General features: G+C 40.6%; 1 protein-coding gene across 3 annotated transcripts in view; it reads right to left on the reverse strand.

Annotated features, from left to right (window-relative positions):
• Positions 1–1,865: 1,865 nt before the first annotated feature.
• LOC113434505 (alpha-1,6-mannosyl-glycoprotein 4-beta-N-acetylglucosaminyltransferase-like) overlaps positions 1,866–16,044 on the reverse strand; it is a 28,930-nt gene continuing 14,751 nt past the window's right edge. For all 3 annotated transcript variants that reach the window (XM_026697744.2, XM_087929242.1, XM_026697743.2), the window contains exons 2-4: positions 11,231–11,404; positions 8,607–8,754; positions 1,866–5,486 (exon numbers count right to left, since the gene is read on the reverse strand). In XM_026697744.2, the coding sequence (XP_026553529.1) occupies positions 4,339–5,486; positions 8,607–8,754; positions 11,231–11,332 (1,398 nt within the window). In that variant the 5' untranslated portion in view covers positions 11,333–11,404 and the 3' untranslated portion in view covers positions 1,866–4,338. The remainder of the gene's footprint in view (positions 5,487–8,606; positions 8,755–11,230; positions 11,405–16,044) is intronic.

The following is a 16,044-nucleotide window of genomic DNA, read 5'->3' on the forward strand; positions in this document are numbered from 1 at the left end:
TACCTCTTGGCAACTTATAAAAGTGATCACATCTGTTTTCAGGATTGGCTGCTGCAAAAGCCTCCCAGCAATAGCCATGTAAGCCTGGGAAAAGATATGGCTGGGTGGGAAACTAAACCACCCCACCACCACCCGCTCCTAGAAGAATGAAATATTTTGAGGAATATTAAAGAAGGCAGGGTAAAATATTTCCTCTAAAAGAGAAATAAAAAATCTTAAGAGAGACAGAAACTCAGAGCCCCAGCTTCTGCCCCCAGCAGATATTTTGTGCCCATTAAAAAAGACTGGGCCAACCTATCTACAAAACAAAAGACCTTCAGCTCCAGGGTGAAGGGATTAAGACATGACCCTTCAGGACATAAAATTAACCCACTAAGACAGAGAGCTCACTACATTGCACAATCTCCTAAGGACACTGCATGACCCTCAGAAACTTCAACCAAACTTAGCTCAGACAACCTATAGAGCCAGCTATGACCCCTACATGCCCCATGGTTGTCTAACAACATCCAACTGAATACATGTTCTTGCACAGGAACAGGAAGCTTAAGTGCAAAGCCCAAGAGAAGGTATAAAACCCCCATTCTCAACTCCATATGGTTAGCTGCACCCAGAACCATAAACATGTGGTGCTGTTCATCAATAAATGGACCCGCTTTCCAATCAGCCTTCATTTTGTCTCCAGAGCCTTTCTCCTGACTTGAAATTGAACTAGATGGATATTTCTTCCCACAACTGCTTTAGTAATTTGATGACAAGAAGTCCTTTGAGATCTGAATCAACTGATTGGAATCAAGTCCAATCTTATGCACTGTACAGTCCTACTTTCTTATCTGAACTCTTCAGCTTTAGGTACATTCTGTAATTCAGAATGTTTTAATTTATTTAGAATGTTATTAATTTATTTAGAATATTATTTCTTATTCCTTTTCTTCACTCTGCATAACGATACTTACCTGAGAGGGGATATATAATGAATATAAATGTACAATCCAAACTATGTGTTAATATATCATGTAGCTACTTCCAGGGAGCTCTTCTCCATTACAGAGATCCTAATTTTCAGTACTTTGTAAAAGCTGCATTACAAATGTTAATACAAGCAGCATAATTTACATTGTTGTTACTTAATTTTACTTTAGGACACATCTATCTGCATGTTAATTGCCTACACAGGAAGTAAATGGCCATGTTAAGAATTTTCCAGATATGCAAAAGCAAGAAGAAAAAAAAATGCTTCTGAGATTTAGTGAATGTCACCTTATTCCAATAGATTAGAACTTGGTTTATATTAAGCAAGCAAAAAAATAATAATCAGAATAGACAGCATAACTTGACCAAAGCTGTTCCATAGTTACTCATATTAGTTGGATTATATACATTTTATAATAGGTTACACTTTAAATAGCTAACCTATACCATGTTACAATACATTACCATGTGACATAATCTGTATAAATATTTGGTTATATTTTGATTTAAACATGCGAACAGAGTACAAGGAACAAAATCACATAATAAAAAAGGAATCCAGAATTAAAATCCAGACTATATGAAACGGAAATCAATTTAGTATATGATTTCCTGCAAATCTTCAATAGTTTTTAAAAACATGGATGCAAACTATCCAGGAGGATTTTGTAATTGTTATGGAGAAATCAGAACTGTTGTTAAATGGTTTCCAGTGTGTTTGTTTAAAGAAAATTAGAAAAGCTGAATAAAATGGAGATTTGAAAGTGCTCAGTAGAATAGCTACCACTTAAGGTTGGGTTAGTTGATTCTGCTGTAAACAGCTGCTTTGATTTGGGCTTGGACTACAGAGTAAATTTACATTCCAGATGACAATGTCACAGCTTATGCTGATCTGAAACCTTTACATTTTTTAAATTTATTTTTCCAAAAATAAAATACCAATACTGCACCGTACAAAGAAAAACAACAAAGCAAGAATTACAAACAAGATACAGAAAAATAAAAAGGAAAAAAGGTTTATGCAACAAACATAAAATTAACAGTAAATATATGACCTCCACCCTAGTTATTTTTGTATACAGTGTCAGCTGCAAGATCATGTGTACCAAATATTAGAAAGAAAAGGGAATTGCCAACACTGGACAAATGGATTTTGAAACTGATGGAATTGGCAGAGGGCAAAATTAACTGTGTTGATTAGAGACAATGGTTTGGATATGTCTGGAAACCATTTGTGGAATTTCTGCAAGTTAAATATATTAAGATTATAATAATATTAACAGAGGGCTTTGAAGTTTAATATATTTTGGGGGGTTAACAGGGCTTTGAAGTTTAATATATTTTGGGGGGTTAACAGTTAACAGCTTGTATCTCACACAAATCTAATAAATTTAATCCTTTGCATTGTGGATCCACAAATGGTTATACATATTTCATCTGTACTAGTGATGGCTAACCTTTTCATTGTCACGTGCCAAAATGCGTGTGTGCATGCATGACAGTGCACACATATGCCTGCACCCATAATGCAATGCACACTCACCCCACCCTACGCATGCATGCAGGACCCCCCTGTGCTCACCCCACCCCTTGCATATGTGCATGGGACCTCCCCCCGCTCCTCCCACCCCCCTTCACATCTCCCACATGCGCCCCCCCATGCATGCACGGCAGATACCTGAAAATTAGCTGGCTGGCGACGGCTCACGTGCCTACAGAGATGGCTCTGCGTGCCATAGATTCGCCATCATGGATCTATACCATACTTGTATATTGTATATTACCATTTTACATCACATTCTCTTAACAAGTATCTCAAATATACAAATCAATCAAATCGACTAAATACGTTCAAAAAAGCTATTAACTATTAACCGCCCAAAATATATTAAACTTTAAAGCCCACCCTCCCCGTTTCTAGAAATGGGATATAGGTCAGTATTATTTTATTGTAAAGGTATAACAACAGAATCTTGCAAGTCTGAATGTGCATCATTCTCCCTCCTTCTATCGCTATGTGAACTAGAGAAGGGCTTGTGTGAGATATTTTCTCAAGTTACTTCCTTGACTGAGATTGAGGCCTTTTTTATCTGACCATTGTTTTGGTAACAATTCTTCTTCCTATCTTTAAGGCTATTCCTTCTGCAGAATGATATGAGTTCTGGAGGACCAAGGTTGGGAAAAGCTATATTAGATTATGGGACAGCTGTTTAAATTACATTCATCAGTCAGCATTTTATGTAAAACATATTATGCAATCATAATTTTAAATTAGAAAGATTCATTAAATATGTGTTTGGACACATTTTGTTAAGAAAAATATCTAAAAATATTTCTTCAGCAGTGCTGATGTACAAAATATTCTTATGGTTTTAGAAAAAAAAAAAAGATTGCACTTCTGCAAAAATTACTTCATCTAACTGAACAGTTAGTTACTCACCTGAATCACTTATTGCCCTGTCATTTGCAAGGCCATGTCGCAAGGATGAAAACTACAGAAGTGACTCATTAGCCCTAAACACTCCTATAGATATATTTAAATCCTTATTGAAAACCCCTGCACACAAACACAATCATTTTTCTTTATGTGGCTTCTCAATTCAAGTACTAACAGTGATGGAGCTAGAACAAGCTATCTCTGAAGCCAAAGAGCACATCCTTGAATTTGATTTAGAAGTCAACAGATCTAAAGTTACACATTATGCTTTTAGGAACTTTTATCACATCACCTTCATCTTTCCAAACTATCATTTTTAAAGATAGTAACCTTGAATAGCAGAAACACAGGAAGTTGTTTTTGAAACACAGCTGTTTCCTATACTGTCAGCTGAGCTTATTTCAGCTTCCTATCTCAGTGGTCCCCAACCTTTTTGGCACCAGGGACCAATTTTGTGGAAGACAATTTTTCCAAGAACCGGGAATGGAGTGGGGGGAGGACATGGAGAACACAAACTAGATCCCACGCATGTGCAATTTCACTCACTCGCTGCTCACTCCAGCTATGCAGTCTGGTTCCTAACAGGCCATGGATCGGGTCCTAGCTTATTGTTTTTTCATATAGAGCTACAAACCTCTCCTGTTGTGGGGACAATGAAAAAGAGATTGATACAAAATAATCCAGGAAACACTCAATTGGAAAAGGAGGGTCTCTGACAAGCAGAAGACAATGCAAGTTGTAGCCATCTTTTGAAGAACATTGTTAGCAGGCTCTGATGCTGTAAGATAATAAATCACAAATATATCATCTTTAGGACCGAGAACACAGAATTGACTTCTTCCACTGCATCTTGGATTCTTGTATCCAGAAAGGATCTGTCTTCAAGCAATGTTCTTATACTGCGAGAGATCCTGATCATTCAAATGGAGTCAGACTTTAGGCTTTATCCAGATGCTTATGTTATTTATTATCAACGTCTCAGTCTGAGTGTTAGTTACCAAAATGTGCACACAATGTGGGTCAGAGGTAGTAGTACTCTCTAGGCTCTGCTTGTCAAAATTTCCTTTGGCAAAGTGCCCAATGGTGACATAGTTAGCACATCTTGCTCTTGGTGTATGCAATTTATGAGTGCCCAATGCTACAAGCCCTTCATGGAGATAGCTATCTGGGTACGCTTGAGAGCCTGTATAGATCTGGATGCGGAAGATGGGGGCAGCCTGTTTAAAGATAAGTGTGAAGGAGTTGCCAGCAGATGGAGCCTTGCCCCAAAAGTAGCCTATCACACGACTGTAAGCCTTACTGGGTATATGATTCTGTAATGTTCCAATATCGGTTATTATATCTGCTGGGGGATTGTCAGGGAATTTAGAGAAATCCTCTTCAAAGTCCTCATCTTTCAGTCTGTTTCGAGTGCCCTGGAAGGAAGAATAGTGACCAATGTGTTGGAAAAGGGATTGCCTGAAACGAATTTCCTCCTTTTGCGTAAGCAGGAGACGGAAATGCACAAAAAGCCAATCACAAGGCATCTCTTGGTAAAAGAGCATGAGGAATCGAGCAAGCCTGGGGATGTCAGTAGAATGATAGAGTTTGGCAATGTAACCAAGTTTGGAAAATTCCAGAGTGACCCAAGAAGTGCCCTCCAGGGATGCCAGATTTCTTTTGATTACTGTGAGGAAGTGTTTGGTGCAATGGACATCATCCTCAATCATGAGGTAGTAGGTGGAGAGGTTGGATGCAAAGTTCATGAGGTAAGCATAATCAACATTCTGTTTTGATCGAAAGCGCACCCGATCCTCAGGATCATTAAAATTCCTTTTTAGGCCTTCCAAGGGAGGGTAATATTCAAGAGGCGTGTGGATAACTACTAGGTTTCCCTGATGGAGCTGATCAGGAAACCTTCTGGCAATTTCCAGCGCCATTTGAGAATTCCATTTACGGTCTGCATCTGTTAAATGTACCACTACCACCATTTCCTTCAGCTCGTCTTGAGAAGATTGTTCAAAGATGGATGTCAGAGTATCCAGGAGATAGGCCTCTCTCATCCGCTTGATAGAACAGAGTCCTAATGTCAGAAACTCTACATTGAAAAGAAAAAGATGAATGCACCTTGTAAGTTTGAATCTCGCTTCCCAGGGTGTGAAGTCATTTACTTGTTTGTTCTGTACCAGGTTTCTCCAACAATACGCCCTCCCAATAGGAAGACCCAGCATGTTTTCTAGGCATAAAATGAAAGTAAGCCCCTCCCCCCAAATTTAGGCCTAGTTTAAAACATGCGAAATTGGGGGGGGGGGAACTTGCCATTAGGGGTGCCCCATGGGCAGCTACGCCTCACCATCAGCCACTCCTAACACCATGGTGGAGCACGGAGGGCTCCCTTACCCTCCCTTACCCGGGTCAGCAGGTGGGTGGCATCAGCGTGGATGTCTGGCAGTGTTTCAGCCGCTTCTCAGGCCTCTATAGCTTCCATGGTTCCCACCGATGCTGGCACCTCTGTCGCCAGCGCCGTCTCCAACAACAGCATCTGAGTCACTCCCGCTTTCCCCCCATCCCTGTAACAACAGGAAAAAAAAACATTTTGAGGTACCTGGGAGCGCCGCGCGCTGCATTTTGGTTTAATCCCGAGCGGCTGGGTGGGCGTGAGAAGAGCCGAGCGAGCATCTCTGCTGCTGCTACCCTTGGTGCTCCAGCCTCGGGCTCTGCAAGTTTGCAAAAGTCCCAATGCGCAGCCCGTTCCTGCATTCCAAGCGCCCAGGCCGAGCTGCAGCTGTCCCTCTCTCGCCAGCGTCGTCTCCAATAACAGCGGCAGCAGTGGTGGGAACTGTGGAAGTGTTTTAGCCACTTCTCGGGTGGGGGAGCTGCCTCCGTAACTACCACGGTTCCCACCGCTGCTGCCGCTGTTATTGGAGACGGCGCTGGTGAGAGAGGGGCAGCTGCAGCTCGGCCTGGGCGCTTGGAATGCAGGAATGGGCTGCGCACCGGGACTTTTGCAAACTTGCAGAGAGCCTGAGGCTGGAGCACCAAGGGTAGCAGCAGCAGAGGTGCTCGCTCGGCTCTTCTCACGCCCATCCAGCCGCTCAGGATTAAACCAAAACGCAGCGCGCGGCACTCCCAGGTACTTCAAAATGTTTTTTTTCCTGTTGTTACGGGGACGGGGGAAAAGCGGGAGCGACTCAGATGCTGTTGTTGGAGACGGCACTGATGCACGGGGGGGTGGAATTAATTCACCCCCCAAAAAAACGTCCTAGCCATTTTTTCGGGGCTCTACAAGAATCCTGCAATGAAATAAATCTGCTAATTTCAAACATATTAGGTCATATTTTGCTTTTAAATATTCCAAGAAAAAACTATAGCTAGCTGGAACATCAGTGCATTTCGTTAAAATGCCTTGAAAAATTTCATCGAGTTTACAAATATGCAGCTATTGGTTTGTTTGCAAAGTCAAATCAGAACCAAAGAGAGAAGGGAAAAATGTCCCTCCATGATAAAAGTACAGTAAAGCAAGCAGCAGAAACAAGGGGGAGGATGAAGCTGATCAAACACCAATAGCTGCATATTTCTCATTTCCATCAGCAGTGTAGGTGGCAATGGCTCCATAAAGGCATATTTGGCCAGGTGCTCACAACATAGACACACAATCCAGAAGTATTGCTGATCGCTCTTAGACATTGTACCCTGTTCCTTTTATATTTCTTAGGCAATAGGAAAGATATAAAAGCTAGTTTGGTGTAGTGGTCAAGGCACTCGGCTAGAAACCAGAGACTGTGGGTTCTAATCTTGCCAGGGCCATCTTAACAGCATTATGGGCCCCGGGCAAAGCAGTGTACTGGGGCCCCTACAACTACTCACAGGAATAAAAATGTAAATGGTCAATAAAATTAAACACATATTTACATGTTAGTATTAATAAAAAATGCAGTAAAATGTAATAAACATGTTGCTGTATTTATATGATACAAGGTGCATTGAAGGGTTAACATACACAGATTAATATGGGGCCCCTATGCTCGTGGGGGCCCATGGGCAAGTGCCCATCAGGCCCATGCATTTAGACAGCCCTGCCTTAGGCACAAAGCCAGCTGAGTGACCTTTGATTTAATTAATTTCTCTCATCCCTATGAAAGAAGCAATGCCAAACATTTCCAAAAATGTTGCCAAGAAGACTACAGGGAAATGTCCAGGCAGACTTCAGGAGTCAACACTGACTCAAAGGCATCACACGTACCAAAAAAGGATACATGAAATTTTTAGTACATCCCTACTCCTGTGCTTGCATCCTTTCCTCTCCTTAACTATTATGAAATATAACCAAAATTCTGATTGCTAAAGGAGAGGGGAGACAAAATACTGAATAAACCACTGAGCTGGAAACGAGACTCACCAGCCAACTGCATCCTCTTGAGAATAAGAAGAGAGCCTGAGCCTCATTCCTTCTCTACTTGGAAATAGGAATGAGGAAGAAAGATCTGCCATTATACATTCTGCTCTATCAGCTCTATTACCCAGAGCTGGGTACCAGCTCTATTTACTCTATTAACTGCAGAGTCATCCTATTTATAGAGATAAATTGGCATGAAGATTACTGCTCTCTTGGAGTACTTTTTGACTTAGGGTAGAAATAGAGATTTCTTTTTCCTTTTAAAATATTAGCCATCACAAAGGCCTGCCTGTTTGGATGTTCTAAAACAGGACTGTCAAACTCCCATGGGCCAGATGCGTCATGTGCTGGCCATGCTGACGCCCGGTTTAGCAAAGAGGAAAAAAGTCCCGATAGGTCATGTGATGCTGCCATGACGACGTGAGTTTGACACCCCTGTTCTACACTGAATTCCATTTATCTTTGGAGCTAGTCCTCGAAGTTACAATTGTTGCACCATCACATGGTTGCAATTCAGGCTCTTGGTAACCAGCTTGCACTTACTATGGTCTTAGTGACATGATTGCGATTTGTAACCTTTCCAGCTGGCTTTCCATAAGGAAAGTCAACTGGAGAAGCAGAATTTGCTTAATGACTGCGTGATTTGCTTGATATCCATGCTGATTCACTTAAACGCCTGTGGTAAAAATGATTATAAAATTGGGTCTGATCATGCGATGACTCCTTTTATGACTGCACTACCTTAGGATGGAAAGTCTGGTCCCGCTTGTGGTCATAATTCAAGAATTACCTGTATTTGACCTACTTTTTGCTGGTACTTACTTTTCTTGAGTGGAGGCAACCCAGCAAGGTAATCATAAGAGATATTCAGTGTGTTGGTGGCATTGATAAACGTTCGGAGACTATAAACGGTCCAGTCAGTCGCAATATGAGGCAGGCCCACTGTTTGAGCCCATTTCTGAATATCATTCTGTGCAGAAACAGACAATAATAGTAAACTTTCACCAAATCAATGCAGTAGCTTTCCATGGCTATGAAATGATTTCAGAAAAGCAGGAACCTGTGTCTCTCATTTACAGGGTTGCAATATAATTTCTTTTTGATAAGAAAATCCGACCACTCAAACTAAAACACAAAAAGTGTCTCTGAATTTCCAAAGTTTAATAAACCTTTTTTTAAAGAAAGGGAAACTCAGAATAACAGAGTTGGAAGGGACTTTGGAGGTCTTCTAGTCTAACCCTGTTCAGACAGGAAAGGAAATTTTATACAATTTCAGACAAATGGCTATCCAATCTCTTCTTAAAAATTTCCAGTGTTGGAGCATCTAAAACTTCTGGGGGCAAGTTGTTCCACTGATTAATTGTTGTAACGATCGGAAAATGTCTTCTTAGTTCTAGGTTGGTTCTCTCCTTGATTAGTTTCCATCCATTGTTTTCTTGTTCTGCCTTCAAGTACTTTGGAGAATAGCTTGACTCCCTCTTCTTTGGAGCAATCCCTTAGGTATTGGAACACTCCTATCATGTCACTTCTAGCCCTTCTTTTCATTAAACTAGACATACACAATTCCAGCAACCGTTCTTTATGTGTTTTAGCCTCCAGTCCCCTAATCATCTTTGTTGCTCTTCTCTGCACCCTTTCTAGAGTTTCAATATCTTTTTTACATTGTGGCAACTGAAGCTGAATGGAATATTCCAAGTGTGGTCTTACCAAGGTATTATAAAGTGGTATTAACACTTGAGGTGATCTTGATTCTATCCCTCTCTTAATGCAGCCTAGGACCTTCACTAGGACTCCAAGATCAATCTCACAATTAGTACTATTGAGCCAGGAACCACCTGTACTATAACTGTGCATTTGGTTTTTCTTGCATAAATGTATCTCATCTGATTACAAGTATTTGGCGAACAAGGGCATTTATTGACTCTGAACATCAAGGATCGGACTTATGTCTGCTGCTTCTGCTTTTTATTTGTGAGATAGGGATATACCTGGTGTCATTCAAAATTTTCTTTGCATTCATTTCTGCCTGGATTGAGGGAGAAAATAATGGTATAAAATTAGGCTAAAGGAGGACAGATCTTTATTAGTTGAAGATTCCATGTTGGCACCTACCCATTTACTGTATCTTACAAATAAAACTATAGGCCAATGGTCCCCTTCTTTCAGTGTATTCCCAATACCTGCAAGTCCTGAAATGGTGAGTCAAGATTCATAGGATGTGCACCGTAATGATGCTTTTTGTTGCATTCTGCAGGAGTGCTTCATTTTAGGTTAAAAGAAATCTGCTTTCCATCCCACTTAATGCAGATAACCCTTCTTCCATGTATGCCAATAAAATATTAGTTTGGCAGCTATATAATGAAAAGTATCCTTTATCAGGTAAGCCTGGTATCTGAAGTAAGAATACTCATCTTAGGAACTAGAAATACATTTTAATTTGAAGTAGAGGTCCCTATACATGCCACTGCTTCACCCTCCAGTTCTGAATACTCCTGCCATGGCAAGGTTGAAGGTAGATGTGCCATGGCAAGGTTGAAGATAGATGAATTTCATTCAATTTATATTTTTAAGAGTATCAACTAGATCTGTACTTTTTAGACTAAGATGCTGATTGAATTTTTGCATTCCTAAGTTTTGTGTAATCAGTTTGTTGTAGTGGCTAGGGTATCAGGCTAGAAACTGAGAGGCTCTGAGTTCTAGTCCCATCTTAGGAACAAAGCCAGCTGGATGACCTTCAGCCATTCATTCTCTCTCAGCCCTAGAAAGCAGGCAATGATAAACTACTGAAAAAAATCTAGCCAATAAATCAGCTGGGACTTGTTCATGCAGTTCTCAGGAGTAAAAATCTGACTTGAAGGCATACACACAATTTTTGTGACATACTTTTTAATTAAAATACTGCATTTTAGAGTAATAATAATAATGCATACTTTGTATAATTGTTTTTCAAATATAAATTGAATGGGATAGATGTACGGTACATATGACCTTTGAAGAAATGGGCAGAGGCCTGTCTTCCCATAGTGGCCACAATCTGGATGGAACACCAGTTCTTTCAAAAAACAGGACAGCACTACATTGTGCTTTCCTTACCTCAGAAAGTGTCGGGAGAAAATTAGGCAGCAAATTGTCACTTTCATCATTATTTCTTTGTGCAGATCAGCACTGACATTCTGCTTGATTATCTGCCAAAGTTTTAATAAGGGGCTACTAATTTCTATGCTGCTTATCTCTATCCTCATGTTTACCATAAAACAGTGAACAAATCAGCATGAAAATAAAGAGAGAACTTGCATCCAAAAGAGAACTTAATGTAGTTAAAATGGTTTCTTAGAAATACTCAAAATTTATGAAACAATTTTGGGACTTCTAACAGAGCAAGAACTCAACAATATGTGTGTTATTCTCTCTCTCTCTCTCAGCAAGTGTGTTGTTATTATACTTACCATCACAAGATCTTCATGGTGCCAAGAAGTCAGATTCATGATGAGTAGGAACACAAAGAGAGAAAAGGCTGTTGCAAGTGATCGTTTCAGGGAACACCTCATGACAATGGATACTTTGGAAAGAATGTGTTAGAAGCTAGTGAGTCTGCAAGCGTTCAGTTCTCACCATGTCATCTGGAAAAAAAATTAAGAAGATGTTATAAATATCTTCTCAATGTCCTTATATAACACAATCATGCCTACTTAGTCACTAACTGTATTGCCAACACATCTGTACTGGAGGTAAATCAGGTTCCAAAAATTTAACATCAGTTGACTGTAAATTGTAACATTTATCTTTGTTAATATAAAAGGTACAATTGATAAAGAAACCAGGAAATGTAAAAATGATTCAAGTTAAATAATGAGATTTTATTGACAGTCTTGTCAGGCAGTTTAATATTACAGAAGTGTCAAGAAGACTATAGAGAAGCTGCTAACGAAAGTCCTTCAAATATTCAAAGAGCTTCTTGCATCTACAAAACAGATTATTTATCCAAGCCTGGTCTTTGCCTTTTCTGCTGCTAGCTTTGAAATATTGAGTTTCTAGAGATTTATTGTCATGCCCTGGCAAGCTCTAAAGTCTAAGGCTGCTCTGAAGAGAAAAAGGCTTGATAAGAGGTCTCAGTTCTACAAAAAAGAGTATGTCAGGAAATTTAGTCTGGCCAGGCAACCATTTATAAGCATATTTTATTAAGGGACTCTTGCAAAAACAGCCGTGCTAATGAGATTTCAAATTACCGGTCCACTCAACTCATCATTCTTTTAATCTAATCCTGTCTACTAAGCTCCCTTTTTATGATTCTGCAGTCCCTATTGGGGTAGAATCAGAGTGACTGGATGGAGCTGAGCATTTATTGGCTGGATGCCCTTGCTGGATGCCTATGGGAAATTTGCAGCAGATATTTTCTCTTTGCCCCATAGGAGAGAAGGCACATTTCCTGGGTCTTGAGATGACTTTGTTTGAGAGCTGGATCTAGCTAGATCTTCTATTGGTAGGGTTATTTGGAGATGGGCAGTTGCATAACAAACCACACCCTGGAAGGCTTTAAAGCACCTTGAATTGTACTGGTAACCGGAACAGCTCATGAGTAGAAATGTTACATGGACATATTCAGGTATCCCCATACCCATCTACACTGCTCTATTCTGAACCAAGTATAGTTGCCAAATACAGTCCCATATAAAGTGCAATCAGATGAGAAGTGACCAGGCATGTACAATTATGTGTAGATTCTATTGATCCAGGAATGGGTACAATTGGTGCATAAGACAGATTTGTGCAAAACCCATGGCAGCTAGCTACTTATCAAGAAAGACTTGTCGATCTAGGTAAAAAAAAAAAAGAAGTCCCTGCGATTTTACTCCGCTAGTCAATGCCAACTATGGGGGGGAAGGGAAGCTTTTCTCCATTTCAAGGCCATTAACCCAGCGCTCTCCGGATTTCGGCAGTCATGTGGACAGCATGACATCACAGAGTACTTACCTTCCCACCCAAGTAGTACCTGTTTATCTACTCTCATTTGCATTTGAACTGATAGGTTGGCAAACGTTAAGGCAAGGGTGGGAGCTCACCCCATTGCATGGCACTTGGGTCTCGAACCTGGGCTGATGGCTTTTCAGCTGACAAGCCCAGCATCTTAACCACTGAGCCACTGCACAGCCGAAGGATGACCCAATATACTATTAGGTCTGAATATTAAATCCCCCTTGCTGCCTTGGAATTCTGGGAGTTGAAGTCCACACACATCTTCAAGTTGCCAAGGTTGAGAGACACTGCTCCAGATCTAAGATGCTTCAATATTCACAACCAGTCTTGTTAAATTTCAGTCTATGTCTGTTCCTCCCATTCCATCTGGCACTGAGTCACAACACTTGAGCAGTCAAGGGCTGAGATGTATATTTGGCAACGCAGGTATAGATGGGAAGAGATGTATAATTGCCAACTCCATGCTTATGAATGACATCACCCAATGGCCTCATGTAAATGTTAAACAGGAGAGAGAATCAAGCCCTAAGATACCCTATATAACGACAGTCTCGGACTGGACCTTCTTCAGCTATAATTGAACCAACTGGATTTGCGATAGGCTGCATTGAGGACTGTGAAGAAATTGTGAACCCAGTCACTTGGAAGTTTGATAAACTGTTTGTTTCCTGACTTCCTGAGGTTAAATGAGTCAATGTAGTTAGCAGCAGTTTAATTCTGATGAAAATATTTTTATCAGATGGATTTCAGTACAGTATTTCAAGCCAATGCTAATTCGCTTAAACTGAACTGCTGCCAGCTTATATTGTGAGAAATCAACACAACCCCTGGTTTTCAGACAGGAAATCTAGTACTGTGGTTTCAAGGCTATTCAAAGTATTTCTCTGCAGTGTTACCTCAAAGTCAAGTTCTTCCAGCAGTTGTTCGTCTAATTTATAGGTGGCTCAGTATGTTTGTCTATAAAAATACATATTGAATCTAATTATATTCAAACAGATTCCATTCATTCCATCCATCCAAGAGAGACTATAAAAAATTCTAAGAAGGAAACAAAAAGATCAGAACACATCCTCTACACCAGCCAACACCAGATAAGCAGACAATTAAGCAAAAAAACCAATACCCTAATCAAAGAACTACCAAGGAGAAAATATTGCATATACTGGCAGGGTAAACTGCTGTATATAAACAGGGGGAAAACCCCACTGTGTCTCACACTGATGGTTTTTCCCAATTGGCTAATGAAATACCTGCAAGCAAACAATCCAATTCAGAGAATACTAAGAACTTCACCATCCAAAATAGGTTTGTGTAACCGAGCTTGCAACAGAGAAATAATCTGTTAATTGTTTTACAGTAAAGAATTCTATTATTTTGAGTATTCCTCTGCCAATGCAGTTAAACTCTGTTATTAGAAAAGATAAGCCAAGTTTTTAATATCCTCTTCTGAGTTAAAACCATATTCTAGTATATATTACAGTTAGCGTACTCAGTCATACACTGGCAAACCATCAAATAAATAAAGCTCTGCAGTAAATTGTTTTTATTGGTTCAAGCAATGAATAAACACACTCCTTAAAATAATTTTATCAGCAATAATACAACTCAAGATGATATACCCATAAAGAGTGTTGAACGACAGCTAGATATTATAAGATATTGACTGCTTGTTGATGATTGATCCCATGAACATTTCCTGGGTGTTATGGGTTAGAAGGTAGTTGAGTGCATTTCATTAAACATGAAGAAAATTCCAACTGACGGGGTTTAGGAAAAAAGTCTTTGCTATTGCACCTGCCCTATGGAATATTCTTCACCTGGAGATGGGGGGGGGGGGCTTCTCTTGGTCTTCTGAAAAGGGCCCTTGCACGGGGAGTCCAAAGGAGCACACAAGGGAGTTGGTCTAATTCTCAGACACTGCCTGGACAAGTTCCCAAAGTATTTTTTAGAATTGGCTTGGCATTGCCTCCTTCCAAGAGCTGAAAGAAAGAGCCGAGCCCAAGGTCACTGAGCTGGCTTTGTGCCTAAGGCCAGATTAAAACTCATGGTCTCCTTGTTTCTAGCCTGATGCTATTGACCAGATTTCTGGAATATGGGGCTAAGAGATAGAGGGAGGAATATAAACGTTATCAGCACCAAATTCTGATTAGGAAAGTTGAGATGGAAGCAAGGCACAGGTCCTAACAGAGCCTAATTGTCTTGATGTTAAGGCTGAGACATGGATACTTAATCCTGCACAGTGTCTTCCTTGACCCATTCTGGGTACCATCAGTGGTGGGATTCAAAAAATTTTTTACCACCGGTTCGGTGGGCGTGGCTTGGTGGGCGCGCTTTGCATGTGTGCACACACTTTGCTTGAGTGCATCAAACATGCACTTTGCGCAGGCGCAGAAGCATTTGCGCAGGCACAGGGCGTTCCAACTCACCTCCTGTAAGCCTGCACTCTCCCAGTCGCTTCAGCAGCTGCCACGCAACACTCTGCTGTGCCATGCAAAGCAGCTGTACTTCAAAAGCAAAGGTGAGTATGGGAGCACGGGTGGGTGGGCCCAACAGCAGAGGAGCGGAGAGAATGGGTTCGGTCTCTGATGATCATCAGTGCTACCGGGTCAGCAGAACTGGGCTGAACTGGTAGAATACCACCATTGGTACTGCTGGAAGTATCAGGGATATCTAGCTCTCAATATGCAAGTCATTGACTCACCATGTTTCCTGGAACAGAAGGATATCAAATGGGATAACACAGCACAGAAATGCTGGTTTTCCAACTGGCATGTCCCAAAGGTGCTTTTTTCGAACGCAACTGGACCGGGCCTTTGAAAAAACACCTTTGTGACAACCATGCTCTGGATGACTGAGAATCTCCATAGACATTTCCCAAACGGCAATATTCCCAGAAAGCAGTGACAAAGATTTGTAGGAGCCTGCTAGCCAAGGAGATTCAGGATCAGTCACTGCTGAATCCATGATTGGAGTTTTTCCTCCATTCAGGTTATTGGGCAATTAGAAAGGCTAAACTGAACCAGTGGTATAGTGCATTATTATTTTTTCAAGTTAGAAAGAAAGCAAAAGAGGTATTTTGGGGATTCCATGTCAGATATTTAGAGTCTTAAGAGTTTCTACAGAGGTTTAGCAAAGATAAAAAACCTCTGAACTTCATTTAGACTATATATAGTTCCAGTCTCTGAAGCAAGAGAGAGAAATCCGGTCTGTTCATTCTCTAGGAAGGTTTGATTACATAAAACTGCCCTTGATACAACAGGCCTCCATGATTTATTGATTGCTGGGA

This window comes from Pseudonaja textilis, chromosome 3, assembly GCF_049901715.1.
Source record: "Pseudonaja textilis isolate UNSWEBS1 chromosome 3, rPseTex1.2, whole genome shotgun sequence".
In the NCBI taxonomy this organism is placed as follows: Eukaryota; Metazoa; Chordata; class Lepidosauria; order Squamata; family Elapidae; genus Pseudonaja; species Pseudonaja textilis.